This window comes from Panthera uncia (assembly GCF_023721935.1).
Source record: "Panthera uncia isolate 11264 chromosome B2 unlocalized genomic scaffold, Puncia_PCG_1.0 HiC_scaffold_24, whole genome shotgun sequence".
Taxonomy (NCBI): Eukaryota; Metazoa; Chordata; class Mammalia; order Carnivora; family Felidae; genus Panthera; species Panthera uncia.
Window position 1 is genome coordinate 19,927,887 of NW_026057580.1, and position 15,047 is coordinate 19,942,933.

The window sequence follows — 15,047 nt, forward strand, 5'->3', positions numbered from 1 at the left end:
CAACCACTTCTTGGATTTTAAACCTATCTTTCAGGATTAAATGCATGATTGGTCCTGTGTATAACACTTCAAACAAGGATTTCAATACCAATCTCACTTCTAACAACTCTTATCATAAAACTTCTAACAACTCTTATCATAATAGAACCACCACCTATAATCCCAATTGCCAGGACACTTGTACTCAAGAGGCACTAATTTAACGCCATAGAAATGCAAATCAAGGGCGAAAATAAATCAAGAAGTAGTTTGGGAAGCTGATGGTCTTCACTACCAGCACACAGCACCGCAAAGCCCTTTCTTTAACTTGCACTTTCCTGCTGATACAAGTCCAAAGCTCGATGTCTGCGTGTATTGAACCGCTTAAAATTGCTGTACAGGAGTGCGGTACCACAGCGTGCACAGACCACTTTCACACGCACCGTCTCATTTCACCCTCACGCTATCCTCATGACATACACAGAGTAGGTAGTAGAAATGGTATTTCGCTTTTGACAAAACTAAGGTTTGGCAGCCAATGTCTGATAGCTACTTAAGGGAAATATCAAGGCCTAAGTCCAGTCTTCTCTTATATTTCGATACCTTTTTAATTTAATTACCAATTTCACTAAAATGTCATATATGCTATAAACACTTCAATTCAATTCCTTTTACCTTAAATATTTATTGAGTACCAAGAAGGAGATGCCACAAAGGGCACAAAAAAAAAGTTAAACACAGACCCTGCCTTGAAAGAAACCTCAAAGATGGCACAATGGTGCCAAAATAGCTTCAGTACAAGACATGACACACGAGAGGTAAAAATTAAGCAGTGCGGTTGTTCAAACGACAGCAACATTCTGAATATTAAGAAAGACCCCGTGGGCAAGATGGTGCTTGAAATTCTACTTGAAAAATAAATCCCCAGAGGAAGCGATAAAGAATAGGCAGTTTACAATTCAACTCTAAAAACTTCATAGTTTTACCCAAAGTCTTTTGGAGCATTTTCTCATTTAAACATCCAGTGGCTTGGGGGCGCCTGGGTGGCTCAGTGGGTTAAACGTCTGACTTTGGCTCAGGTCATGATCTCGCAGTTTGTGAGTTGGAGCCCTGCACTGGGCTCTGTGCTGATAGCTCAGAGCCTGGAGCCTACTTAGGATTCTGTGTCTCCCCCTCTCTCTGCCCCTCCCATTCTCATGCTCTGTCTCTCTCTCAATAATAAATAAACGTTAAAAAAAAATGTTAAACCTCCAGTGGCTTGGAAAGAAAGAAAGAGAATTGGGTGACTTTCTGGGAGATCAGACACATGTACATAGTCATGTACTCTATGGGAAGAGGCCAAGTTGATGGGGAGTCTATGGCTAAAGACCAAGAAAGCAACTGTAAGGGGTATTTACCTAATTTAGCAGACAGCAGAGACTTCCAAAGGTTTCTAAGCAAGAAAAGGATAAGATAGAAGCTTTCTTCCAGTCTATTAGATTAACTAGAGAGATAGGGAAGGAGAAATCCAGTCTTCAGACAACGGAGTTCAACAAGAGCCAGAAATTGAGAAGGCAATGGCAAGAGTGGAAATAAATGTACATACCTCTCATGTGTCTCACAGAGACACAGCTTAGGCTAAAGCATCTCTAAAGCTCCTTTAGCAGCTGACATTTGAGAACTACAGAGCAGACATCTACAGAACTGCACAGCCAATCAGATGAGGAGGAGAAGAAGCTATTTGAAAGAGAAAAGTCAAAGACAAGGGGTTGTGGGGTGTTGGGAAGACTGACCCTACATGCAAATCCTTGCTCTGCCATTTTCCCACCTGTGTGAGTCTGGATGACTCACTGTGGGCTCTCAAAGTCTTATATTTTTCATCAGTAAGATGGTAACAAAGTCTACCCCATCTGGTTTGTTGTAAGGATTAAGTTAGATATCCTAGGACAGTTTAATTCAAAAGTCCTCCATTAACTTTCATTTTCTTTCTTGCTCCACATCCTCCTTACTTCTGTACATCCAATCTCATTTCTATTATGAAGTCTGAAGCCTCAGTGTAGCGACCTGAAAGGACTTCAGGGTTGAGCAGAAAAAAGGCATGACCATGAGGTGGCAATAATATGAAAAGGAGCTTTATATGGTGGTGCTTTGACAGATTTACATGGGTGCAAAAATCTCACAGCATGAGACCTTCCAGAGGAAACAATAGGAGACCACCACCCAGAAGGGGAGTAAGGCAAAGGAAGTCCCTGTGGACAGGGAGAGGGGGCTTATGTGTCTAGATGATGTCACTTAGGAGTAGTCTCTAGGGTGGAGACCTCCAAAGGCATCAGTGGTTTATACTCTCCTACAGCCCCCAAGTTTATCTTACCTATCACTAGCAGACACTATAATTTTGCAGGATATGCAAAAGGAACAGACTCTAAAAGGCTAAAAATCTATTTGAGGGAGGTTATATTTAAAATAATTGGTTATGTGGGACACCTGGGTGGCTCAGTCAGTTAAGCATCCAACTCCTGATTTTGGCGCACGTCATAATCCCAGGGTGGTGAGTGGAATTGAGCTACCCAATTTGTTTGGGACTCTCTTTCTTTCTCTATCTCTTTCAAAAAAAAATTTTTTTTTAATAATTGGTTATATAAAAATTTGAGTTTGATACTGGCATGTTTTTGAACAAATGGGTACCAGCCTGCTATCAAGAAGTAAAAAATATAGGGTCAATATACACAAGACATCTTTGGCTTATCTATATAACACTCAGGATCTGGCAGAACGATGCCATTTATTCAACAAAGCGTTTGTTGAGTATTTACTCCATGTTGGTTCCTGAGTTCAGTACTCTTACCTCCTTTACCTCCAATTTTCACAATAACCTTGAAAGAATTATTCCCACTTAGTAGGTAGAGACACTAAAGATAAAGGAAGTTAAACATCTTATCCAAGGAGTGGTTGAGCTTGGATTCATTCACATCCAGGGCTGCCTGACTGCAAAACCCCACACAAATGGTTCTGCACATCATATTCTTCCTCTCCTTTTCCCTGCCCCTCCTCCTTTCTTTCTTCAATTTCATCTTGGTTTCACTGTTATCATCAATATCATCATCTCCTGGATGGAGATTTGTAGCATTCCAGTTTTCAAAGGAGACTTTCCCAATAGGGAACCACTCTTTGGAGATTTTATAAAGTGTTCCTCTTTACTCTGCCTGTAGAAAGATTTAAATGTAAGTGTAAATTCTGCAAATAATGCATCATGTTGTATATATCAATTACATGAACTCCTTGGTTTCTTGGTCAATTGTCAAGCTAATCCTAGATGCCTCTGAGGCACTGATGCAATGTATTTATTCTTTTCATTACAGGTAGGAAATTGTATTAAAAGCCAAAATCACTGAAATCTGAATAGAATACAGAACTCCCTCCTCTCTTTCCTACTTTGTTGGGAAGAATCTATACTGCTAAGGAATTTTACACACTTTGGTGGCCTGAGGCAGCAAATTCTTCTTCTGTACTGAGCTGAATAATTTTGAGAAGCTAAAGGACACTTCCTTTTATTTATGTACTCTGGAGCAATGGAAAATGAAAACAGTATCAGAAAAATTGAGTCCAGGCTTTTTCTTTGGAAAATATATCGGCCTTTTGTAATAAAATTCTTAGATATGGCTGCCATAAACTCTCTGTTATCTGGCATTCAGTTAACCAGAAAGGCACATTAGCTGGAACTTTTTCAAATTGATATGGTATGACATGACAATATGTTGTTACAAATCCATCTTGTCATATCATATGAATTATCGAAGAAAGACTACATTGTTTTACATAGTTCTACACTATGTATTTTTATACATAGTATGTTTCAAGGAATAAAAATTATTGGTTAATCAGAACACTCTATTCTCTAATCATATCGAACATCTGCTACAATTGAACTTGATGCCAAAAACATTGGTATTTTACACTAAACTATGAGTGGTTAACTCCTTGGAATCTGCATCCAGACTGCTTGGGCTCAAATCACAGCTCTGTTACTTACTAACAGTAACATCTTAGACAAGTTATTTAAGTTTCCTGTTCCTTAGTTTTTTTATCTGTAAAGTACAGATAATAATCCTGTAAATTAGTGGTAAAGATTAAAGTCTATTATGCCTGTGCTATCATTAGTACATAGTAGGTGCTGAATAAATATATATTGAATTATTATCTTTGAATTCTCATGTCGTTTTCATGATATAAATGGTCCCAGTTTTACAGAGGAAAATACCAACATAAGATTTATTCAGTGATGGCTGAAATGAAATAAACGATGTTTTAGTTTTGAGAAAAATAACTTCCATCCAAAATATAATACTATCTTCAGTATAATTAAGAGACCATTGTTTGTCTTCTTTACAGGATCAATGGTCTAAAAATAGAAATTTTTTAATAAAAATTAAAATAAAATTTTAAAATAAATAAAATAAAAAATAAAAATTTTAAAATAAATAAAATAAAAAATAAAAATTTACCTGCTATACTGCTTGTGTTTCTGCTCAGAGAAATGATCACTGGATTTAAAGAGGAGACGTATGTAAATGCCATGGGAAGAACAGCAGAATGGTCCCCTCTGATCGCAGTCACATTCACAATGGGTCCATCTTTCCCCTGAAAAATCAATTTTTAAAATCAAACTTCTGAAAATAAGACTAACATGAGAGAAGTCCATATAGAATTAGTTTAAAGGGTTAATTTCAAGAAAAAAGATTTTTAAGTGTATTGGTACTTTCAAGTCTCCACCTCGCACACACGCGTGCACACACACACAGTGACAAGTACTTAGAATAGGCAAGTGTGGCATCATGATTACTGATCAAAGAGTAAATAAGAATGATTTACAATTAGCACACCAATTGGTTCTGCAAAAAACTGCAATTTCAAATAAACATCTATACCTAGCTAAACTATCCATCAATTATGACAAACTTTCAGACATGTAAGTACTCAGAAAACTTTGCTCCCACGTATTCTTTCCTAGGATGTTTCTTTAGGCTAGGACCTCATAACATAAACAATAGCCCCCCCCCCCAAAAAAAAGGAAGATATGAACTGTGAAAGTATATCTACCCAGGCGAGCAATCGAGGGCAGTGCTAAGAAGAAATACATGAAATAAACCAAGAAAACACCAAGTTAGATTGAAACAAGAGAACAAAGAGCTTCATGGAAAAAAATAACTGATATGATTAATTTTTTTACAATAGACTTTTATTATGAAGAAGACATACAAAGAAAAAGAATTAGAAATTTCAAGAAAAAAACTATAAAAGAAAAAATATTACCTGATACTTCCCACATCATTTAAATAGTTTTAGCAATTTATTGATTTAACAAAGAAATGGTATTGTAACTGCATTCAAAGGAATTAAAAGGAGATGCTTCAAAAAGGGGACTTGTGGAAGAGGGCCAAGGAGTAGGAAAGCATAATTGTTTTACTATTTTTCTTTTAACCTTTGTATATATAACTTTGATCAAAATTTAAAGTTTTTTTTAATGCTTATTCTAACAAAAGAAATCCAAGCCATGCAAATTTTACCCCTTTAAATAGTAAATACATATGAAAGCAATAATACCCAGTGTTGACTATGTCAGAAATGAAACACTCACCCAGTGATGGTGGGATTACAAATTAAAAAGAAATTTCAGATAACTGGATACTACATAACAAAAGCTTTAAAATTTAGATCAATTTATCCTGAGAAAAATAAATATGCTTGAAAATACACTTTTGAGAACGATCAAATTTTTATTGTTTAAAACTGAAAATTTTGAGAGGTGTCTGGCTCATTCAGTCAATTAAGTATCCAACTCTTGATTTCAGCTCAGGTCATCATGATCTCATGGTTGTGGGATCAAGCCCCACATCAGGCTCTGTACTTTCATTGCAGAACCTGCTTGGGATTCTCCCTCCCTCTCTCCCTGCTCCTCCCCTGCTTACATGCACACTCTCTCTTGCTCTCAAAATAAATGAACTTTTTAAAAAAGAGATTTTGAAAATTATTTCAATATACAATAATAGGGAATTGTTAAACAAGTTATGATACAACTATATATTGGAATTCCATACAGTTTATATGTAAATGTGAACATTTCATAATATTTGAATAATTGGATAATATAAAAACGTGGGACCAGAGATCAAAGATGATTCTGAAACCTCCTTTCCAGGGATCTTTACTTGTTCAGTAAACACTCATCCTTCAGGGTTATGGATGTGCTGAGAATGTTGATGACATTGAAGTCAACTCTGAATAGATATTTCAACTTCCGCTGTGAGCATAACTGCCATCAGCAGCACCAGGAAGAATGTGGACTCAAATCACCTCATAGGCTATGAGATAGCACTAACTGAAGAAGAAAGGGAAAGCTAAAGGGCTTGTTTTTAAAAAGGGAAAGGGGAAATAGTAAGGAATAATTACGAAGGTATTTTATAGGAACCAGACATTCTAGAAGTTTCTAAGTTCCACCATTCATATCCATGCCAGAAAACAAAACTGCTGGTGAAAACGGTTATTGTTACTTGCTAAAGAGAGAAATGAGATAATATATATGCAATATAGATAAATTTGTTTATTCTGTGGCACTATTACTCACTGAGAGTGTGAACTGGGAATGTGGTTGTTTTCTTTTAAAAGAAATAAACTGATGGTGATTGCAAGCCCCATTGGTGGAGTCAGACTCCCACTTTATTGCAGCATAGGCAATATAAACAATATTACCATACTGTCATGATGAAAAGGTAATGTTACTTAATTAAGTTCTAAGAAAGGATTCATGAAAACCCTTACACTACACGTTAATATTGGTCACCCACCCAGGGAGGAGATTCCACTTACTCTGGGTGGAACTTTGCATTGAATTCTTCTTGAATTGTTTGTGGTGATATTGATGGCACAAGACTGAGATCCAAATAACACCAGGCTAACATCTTCCAAACCAGAGCCTTGGACAGTGGCCCAGAGCCCTCCTGTAATAAAAACAGCATTTCCAGATGGAATGAAGAGCCCTACAGGTAGATAAAAATTAATTATCCACAAGAGAGAGAAAATGAAACTAAAATATGATGCTCCTTAGTCAAAACACAAGTCCTGCTCAAACTGCAGGAATAAATCTGACACTAAATATATAAACTACTATACAAACATGGAGAAATGGTGAGTAGAGGGCAGACAGAAGGAGTCATACATCCTGGAGATATTTAAAAATAAAACAGATAAATACTGCCAAGAGTCAGGGAAATAAAGTAGATGGTCTTTGAAAATTCTTCCTTCACTAGAGTTTTATATTATCCCACCAATCCTATACAGCTTATTCTTTCACCATGATACAAAGAGTTGGGGCCCAGAGTCAGGGCCACAGATCACTCTCCCACTTAAAGCAGATCATTTGTAGCATTGTTCCTGAGTTCACTGGTTCTTACTCTCTCATCTTTAAATGACAGCCTTGGACGTTCCAGCTTTGTAATTTCATACTAGGTTCTAGGTTCTAGTCTCCATGATGGTGTAGAGGTGACTAACACTACCACCCACAGCCACCAGGATTTCTCTAATGACCACTGAAGAGCAACCACAGAAACTTCTGTCTCCTCACCGCAGACATCAGTAAGAAGAAGCATTGTACCCATTACAGTGACATGCCACACATATGGACGACCAGCACTTAATCAAGCTAATGAACAGAAAGCCCACTTACTATTCTTAAGAGCAATGATTCCATTCTGCCATCTCCCCAGAAGGGAATAAAAGAGAGGCAGGGAAGCCACTAAGCAGGGACACATACCTCTTGAGAATAGGAAGTAGGTGCAGGAGCAAGGTTATCTTCCCCAATCATGTTAGGGTGAGAAAGCAGAACTTATCCAACCTGATGAAAACCTTTCAGGAGAATGGGGGGGGAGGGGGGATTATTCCCTGAAGTTAAATATGTGAACTTGTCCTGAAGATTCAGGGCAAGACTACAATAGACTTCAGAGTTAGAGAATAAAATTGAAGAAAAGAGCTGGTTTACAATATCAACAAAAAAGATACAATATCTAAAAACAATGTTGATAAGAAATATTCAAGAACATGAAGAAATGTGAAAAAAACCCATGAAATACTACTGAGGAACTTAACAAGATTAAACCTTAATTTAAAAGGGGCACCTGGGTGGCTCAGTAGGTTGAGCATGTGACTTCAGCTCAGGTCATGATCTCACAGTTCATGAGTTCAAGCCCTGCATTGGGCTCTCTGCTGTTGGCACAGAACCCACTTCAGATCCTCTGTTGTTCCATTTTGCATATATTTGAAAATAGCACTGTACGTTTTTAGAGGTGGAATTGCTGAGTCAAAATGTTATGTACATTTAAAATTTTGATAATACCAAAATATTCCCTTACACTGCTATTTTCACATATATGCAAAATGGAACTACACATCCATATACAAAAGAATGAAGTCGAACCCTGTTTGGGATTAAACTGTGCCCCCCCCAATTCATATGTTGAAGTCCTCCTCCCTTCTAGTACCTCAAAATGTGACATTATTTGGGAATAGGGTCATTGCAACTATAATCAGTTAAGATAACATGAAGTCATACTGTAGTGTGGGACCCTAATCCAACATGACTGATATCCTCATAAAAAGGAAAAATTGGACACAGAAAAGACTGGGGTGGAGGGAGGCACAGGTGCCTGGGTGGCTCAGTTGTTAAGCATCTGACGTCAGCTCAGGTCATGATCTCATGGTTTGTAAGTTTGAGTCCCATAACAGGTGAGTTTGACTCCATTTCAGGTGAGCTCAGGCCCCACGTCGGGTGAGCTGGGTCCCCACTTTGGGTGAACATGAACCCACTTCGGGAGAGCCTGCTTCCTTCTTGCTCTCTCTCTCTCAGTCCCTCCTGGGATTATCTCTCTCTGTCCCTCACTTGAGTGCGCTTGCTTGCTCCCTCTCAAAAAGAACCAAAAGAAAGAAAGAAAGAAAGAAAGAAAGAAAGAAAGAAAGAAAGACAAAAGAAAAGTCACAGGGAGAACACCATGTGAACATAAAAGCAGGGATCAGGGTGGTGTTCTTGCAAGCCGAGGAGTACCAAACACCACCAACAAAGCAAGAGGATAGGGGAGAGGCATAAAACAGATTTTCCTTCACAGGCTGGTTCAAAAGGAATCAGCTCTGCTGACACCTTGATCCTTAATTTCTAACCTCGAGAACCATGAGACAATACATTTCTGTTGTTTCAGCCATTCACTTTGTGGTACCTGGATAAGCAGCCTTAGAAAACTAATACAGACCTCCAACTCACACCATATTTAAATATTAAAATAAATCAAATACCTACATGTAAAAGCTAAAACTATAAAACTCTCAGGAAAATAAATGAATAAATCTTAGTAACATTGGATTAGGTGATTATATCTTCAATATGACACCAAAGCACATGTAACAACAACAACAAAAGACAAACTGGAACTGACCAAAATTAAAAACCACAAACCGTGCTGCACAAACCATGAGAGAATTGAACAAAAGAAGAAAGGATCAGAGAAGATCTATAAAAACAACCACAAAGTAATGAAAAGGCAATAAATACATACTTATTAATAATTACCCAGAACATAAATGAACTAGAAGCTACAATCATAAGACATAGGGGGTTAGAATGGATAAAAATGTAAGAGCCATCTATATATTGCCTATAAAAGACTCATTTCAGATCTAAAGACACATGCAGATTTAAATGTGAGGGAATAGAGAAACATTTATCTTGCAAACGGATGTCAAAAGACAGCTGCGGTGGCAATACTTATATTAGAAAAAATGGACTTTAAAACAAAAATTGTAATAAGAGACAAAGGAGGACACTAATAATAAAGGAGATAATCCAACAAGAAGATAGAACAATTGTACAAATTTATGAAACGAACACATGAGCACCCAAATACATAAAACAATTAATAACAAACATTAAGAGAATCATAGATACTAATACAATGATAGTATGGGATTTTAACAGCCCACTTACATCAATGGACAGATCATCCAAACAGAAAATCAGCAAGGAAACAATGACTTTGAATGACACATGGGACCAGATGGATCTAACAGACATATTCAGAACATTATATCCTAAAACAGCAGAATACACATTCTTTTCAAGTACACATCAAACATTCTCCAGAATAGATGACACCAGACGCCACAAAACAAATCTCAACAAATCCAAAAAGACTGAAGTCATACCATGCATTTTTTCTGACCACAACTCTATAAAAATAGAAAAAAATCACAAGAAAAAATCTGGAAAGACCACAAATACATGGAGGTTAAATCACATGCTACTAAACAATGAATGGGTCAACTAAATAACCAAAGAAGAAATCAAAATTTACATGAAAATCAAAACACAATGGTCCAAAATTTGGGGGATGTAGCCAAAGCAGTTCTGAGGGAATTTTATAGTAATACAGGCCTACCTTAAAAAGCAAGAAAAATCTCAAACAACCTATCCTTACACCTAAAGGAACTAGACAGAGAACAAACAAAACCCAAACCCAGCAGAAGAAAGGAAATAATAAAGATTAGAGTAGAACTAAAGGAAATAGAAATTAAAAAAAAAAAAAAAAAGGAACAGATCCATGATACCAGGAGCTGGTTCTTTGAAAACATCAACAAAATTGATAAACCTTTAGCCAGACTGATCAAAATAAAAAAGAGAGAGGACCCAACTCAACAAAATCAAAAATGAAACAGAAAAAAAATAACAACCAACTCCACAGAAATACAAAGGATTGTAAAAGAATATTATCAAAAGTTACATGTCAATTATTGGACAACCTAGAATAAATTCTTAGAAACATAACTTACAATAACTGAAGCAAGAAGAAATAGAAAATTTGAACAGTCATTGGGCAATGAAATTGAATTTCAAAAAATTTCATTGAATTTGAAAACATTTCATTAAATTCAATTCATTGCATTTCAAAAAATTCCCCAAAAACAAACATCCAAGACCAGACATTTTCATAGGTGAAGTCTAAGAAATATTTGAAGAAGAGTTTATATCTATTCTTCTCAAACTATTCCAAAAAAATAGAAGATGAAGGAAAACTTCCAAATTCATTCCATGAGGCCAGGATCACCCTGATACCAAAACCAAATAAAGACACCAGAAAAAAAGAGAACTAGAGGTTAATAACCCAGATAAAAATAGATGCAAAATTCCTCAACAAAATATGAACAAACTGCATACAACAATACATTAAAAATATTCATCAACATCAGATGGGATTTATTACTGGGATGCAAGTGTGGTTCAATATTTGCAAATCAATAAACATGATACACCATATCAATAAGACAAAGGATAAAAACCGTATGATCATTTCAATAGATGCAGAAAAAGTATTTGACAAAATCAACACCAATTCTTGATAAAAATTCTCAGGGCACCTGGGTGGCTCAGCTGGCAGAGCCTGCTTGGGATCTTCTGTCTCCCTCTCTCTCTACCCCTCCCCTGCTCATATTCTCTCTCTGTCTCAAATAAAATTAAAATAAACTCTCATCAAAGTAGGTTTAGAGGGTATATACCTCAACATCATAAAGGTCTTATATGAAAAACCCACATCTAACATCATCCTCGATGGTGAAAAACTAAGAGCTTTTCCCCTAAGACCATGAACACAATAAGGATATCCACTCTTGCCATTTTTATTCAACATAGTACTGGAAATCCTACTCACATCAATCAGCCAAGAGAAAGGAATAAAAGGCATCCAAATGGTAAGGACAACATAAATTTTTCACTATTTGCAGATGATAAAATACTATATATAGAAAACCCTAAAGACTCCACCAAAAAAAAAATTGCTAAAACTGATAAATGAATTCAGTAAAGTTATAGGATATAAAATCATTTATATATACTGCCTTTCTATATACTAATAATGAAGTGGCAGAAATAAATTTTTTTTTAATTTTTTAATTTTTTAATTTTAATTTTTACAATTGCACAAAATAACAAAATACCTAGGGATAAATTTAACCAAATAAACGAATGATCTGTACTCTGAAAACTATAAAATACTGATGAAAGAAATTGAAGACAACACAAATGGAAAGATACTCCATGCTCATGACTTGGGAGAACAAATATTGTTAAAATGTCCATATTATCCAAAGCAATCTACAGATTTAATGCAATCCTTATCAAAATACCAACAGCATTTTTCACAGAACTAGAACAAATAATCCTAACATTTGTATGGGACCATAGAAGACCCTGAACACCAAAAGCAATTCTGGGGAAAAAAAAAAAAACTGAGGGTATCACAATTCTGACTTCAAGTTACATTAAAAGCTGTAGTAATCAAAACAGCATGGTACTGGCACAAAAATAGACACATAGACCAATGCAACAGAATAGAGAGCCCAGAAATAAACCCAAAACAATATGTTTAATTAATCTTCAACAACAAAGGAGGCAAGAAAATGCAATGGGAAATAGTCTCTTCCACAAATGGTGTTGGAAAAACTGGACAGCTACATGCAAAAGAATGAAACGGCCCACTTGCTTACACCATACACAAAAATAAACTCAAAATGAATTAAGGATTTAAATGTGAGACCTGAAACCATAAAAATAATAGAAAAGATCACAGGCAGTAATTTATCTGATATTGGTCATAGCGACATCTTTTTAGATTTGTCTCCTGAGGCAAGGAAAACAAAAGCAAAAATAAACTGTTGGGGCTAAATCAAAATAAAAAGCTTCTACATAGCAAAACAACCAACAAAACCAAAAAACAACACACTGAATGAGAGAAGATATTTGCAAATGATATATCTGATAAAGGGTTAGTATCTAAAACATACAAAGGGCTTATACAACTCAACACCAAAAGCAAGTAATCTAATTTTAAAAAAGGCAGAAGACATGAACAGACATTTCTCCAAAGATGGCCAACAGACACATGAAAAAATGCTCAACATCACTCATCATCAGGGAAATGCAAATCAAAACCACATTGAGATACCACCTCATACCTGTAGAATGGCTAAAATCAAAAGCTCAAGAAATAAGTGTTGGCAATAATGTGAAGAAAACAGAACTCTCCTGCACTACTGGTGGGAATGCAAACTGATGCAGCTACTGTGTTAAACAGTATGGTGGCTCTTCAAAAATTAAAAATAGAACCATCCTACAATCCTGTAATTTCACTATTGAGCATTTACCCAAATACAAAAACATTAATTTGAAGGGATATATGCACTCCTATATTTATTGTAGCATTCTTTATAATAGTAAAATTATGGAAGCTGCCCAAGTGTCCATCAACAGATGAATGCATAAAGATGTGGTATATATATACAATGTGTGTGTGTGTGTGTGTGTGTGTGTGTGTAATGAAACCTTGCCATTTGCATTACGGAGGGAGCTAGAGATTATAGTTCTAAGGAAACTAAGTGAGTCAGAGAAAGTCAAACACCATGTTATTTCACTCATATGTGCAATTTAAGAAACAAATAAACAAAGGAAATAAAAGACAAACCAAAAAACAGACTCTTAACTATAGAGAATAAACAGTTACCAGAGGGGAGGTGGGGGGATGAGTGAAATAGGTGAAGGGGATTAAGAGTACACTTATCATAATGAACAATGAGTAATATATAGAATTGTTCAATCATTTTATTATACACCTGAAATAATATAACACTACATGTTAACTACATTGGAATTAAAATTTTTAAAAATTAAAAAATAACTTCTGTGCCACAAAGAATACTATCAAGAAAATTATAAGACAACCCACAGAATGGGAAAAAATGTTTGCAGCTCATATATATGATACGAGACTTTTATCCACAATATGTAAAGAATTCTTATAACTCAACAATAAAAAGAAAAATAACCCATTTTTTTAAATGACCAAAGGATTAGGACATCCATTTCTCCAAAGATATAAAAATGGTTAATAAGGATATAAAGATACTCAGCATCAGTAATTAGGAAAATACAAACCCAAATCACAATGATGATAGTTTCTGGTTCAAGATATCAATGGAGGAAGACTCTGAACTCACCTCCTCCACAGAACGTACCAAATTACACCTGTTAATACAATTCCTCCTCAAGAAGAACTGAGAGCTGAAGAAACAACGACTAAACAACCAACGACAAAGAGAATGGCAAGAGAACAGTAAGAGAGATGGAAAGAGGATAGCAAAAAGAACCCCCATCCCTGATGCTGCAAACAGTTCTGGGGAAGAATATTACTGAAGGACTGGGAACAGATCCCTCTGTCCTTAGGCACACAAAAACACCTTAAGTTTAAAAGAATAACTAGAGGGATGTCTGGGTGTCTCAGTCGGTTTAGAGTCTGACTTTTGATTTCAGCTTAGGTCATGATCCCAGGATCATGGGATCAAGCCCCATGTCCGGCTCTGGGCTGAGCCTGAAGACTGCTTAAGATTCTCCCTCCCTCTCTCCCTCTCTCTGCCCCTTTCCCCTGCTCATACATTCTATACATACATACATACATAAGCAAGCAAGCAACTAGCATGTAAAAGAGACAACACTAGAACTCTGTCATGTGGTGGAGGAGCTGCCAGCAATCTATATGGACCGAAAGGACTGGAGAACAACATGGTTTACATTCCCATCCTGCTGTAAAAGCCTAGACCAGAGCAGGGTTCAGATACCATAACAGGGATGTTCCATCATGTTGGTGAGTTTGTGACTTCAGAGAGCTAAGGGTCCACCTTGTGGTGCTGGGGCACAGAAAACAAGCCATGGATTTCTGAGGATATTTGTTTGTTTTAATTTGTAGTGTTTTATTTTTACCTTTTTTAAATTTGTCTTGTTTTGTTTTTATATTTTTCTTTTTGGTTTTGTTCTTTCTAGTTCTTTTTTTCTTTTCCTTTTTTTTCTTTTCTTCTGTCTTTTTATTTTATTTTATTATTATTTTTCTTTACTTGTTGTGTAAAAAGCCCTGGTTTAAAAGAATAACTAGGGGCGCCTGGATGGCGCAGTCGGTTAAGCGTCCGACTTCAGCCAGGTCGCGATCTCGCGGTCCATGAGTTCGAGCCCC

General features: G+C 36.2%; 1 protein-coding gene across 1 annotated transcript in view; it reads right to left on the reverse strand.

Annotated features, from left to right (window-relative positions):
- The window catches only part of PKHD1 (PKHD1 ciliary IPT domain containing fibrocystin/polyductin), a 483,789-nt gene that overhangs the window by 413,717 nt on the left and 55,025 nt on the right, over positions 1-15,047 (reverse strand). Inside the window, exons 27-28 of the mRNA XM_049653801.1 lie at positions 6,823-6,953; positions 4,461-4,596 (exon numbers count right to left, since the gene is read on the reverse strand). Coding sequence (XP_049509758.1) covers positions 4,461-4,596; positions 6,823-6,953 — 267 coding nt within the window. The remainder of the gene's footprint in view (positions 1-4,460; positions 4,597-6,822; positions 6,954-15,047) is intronic.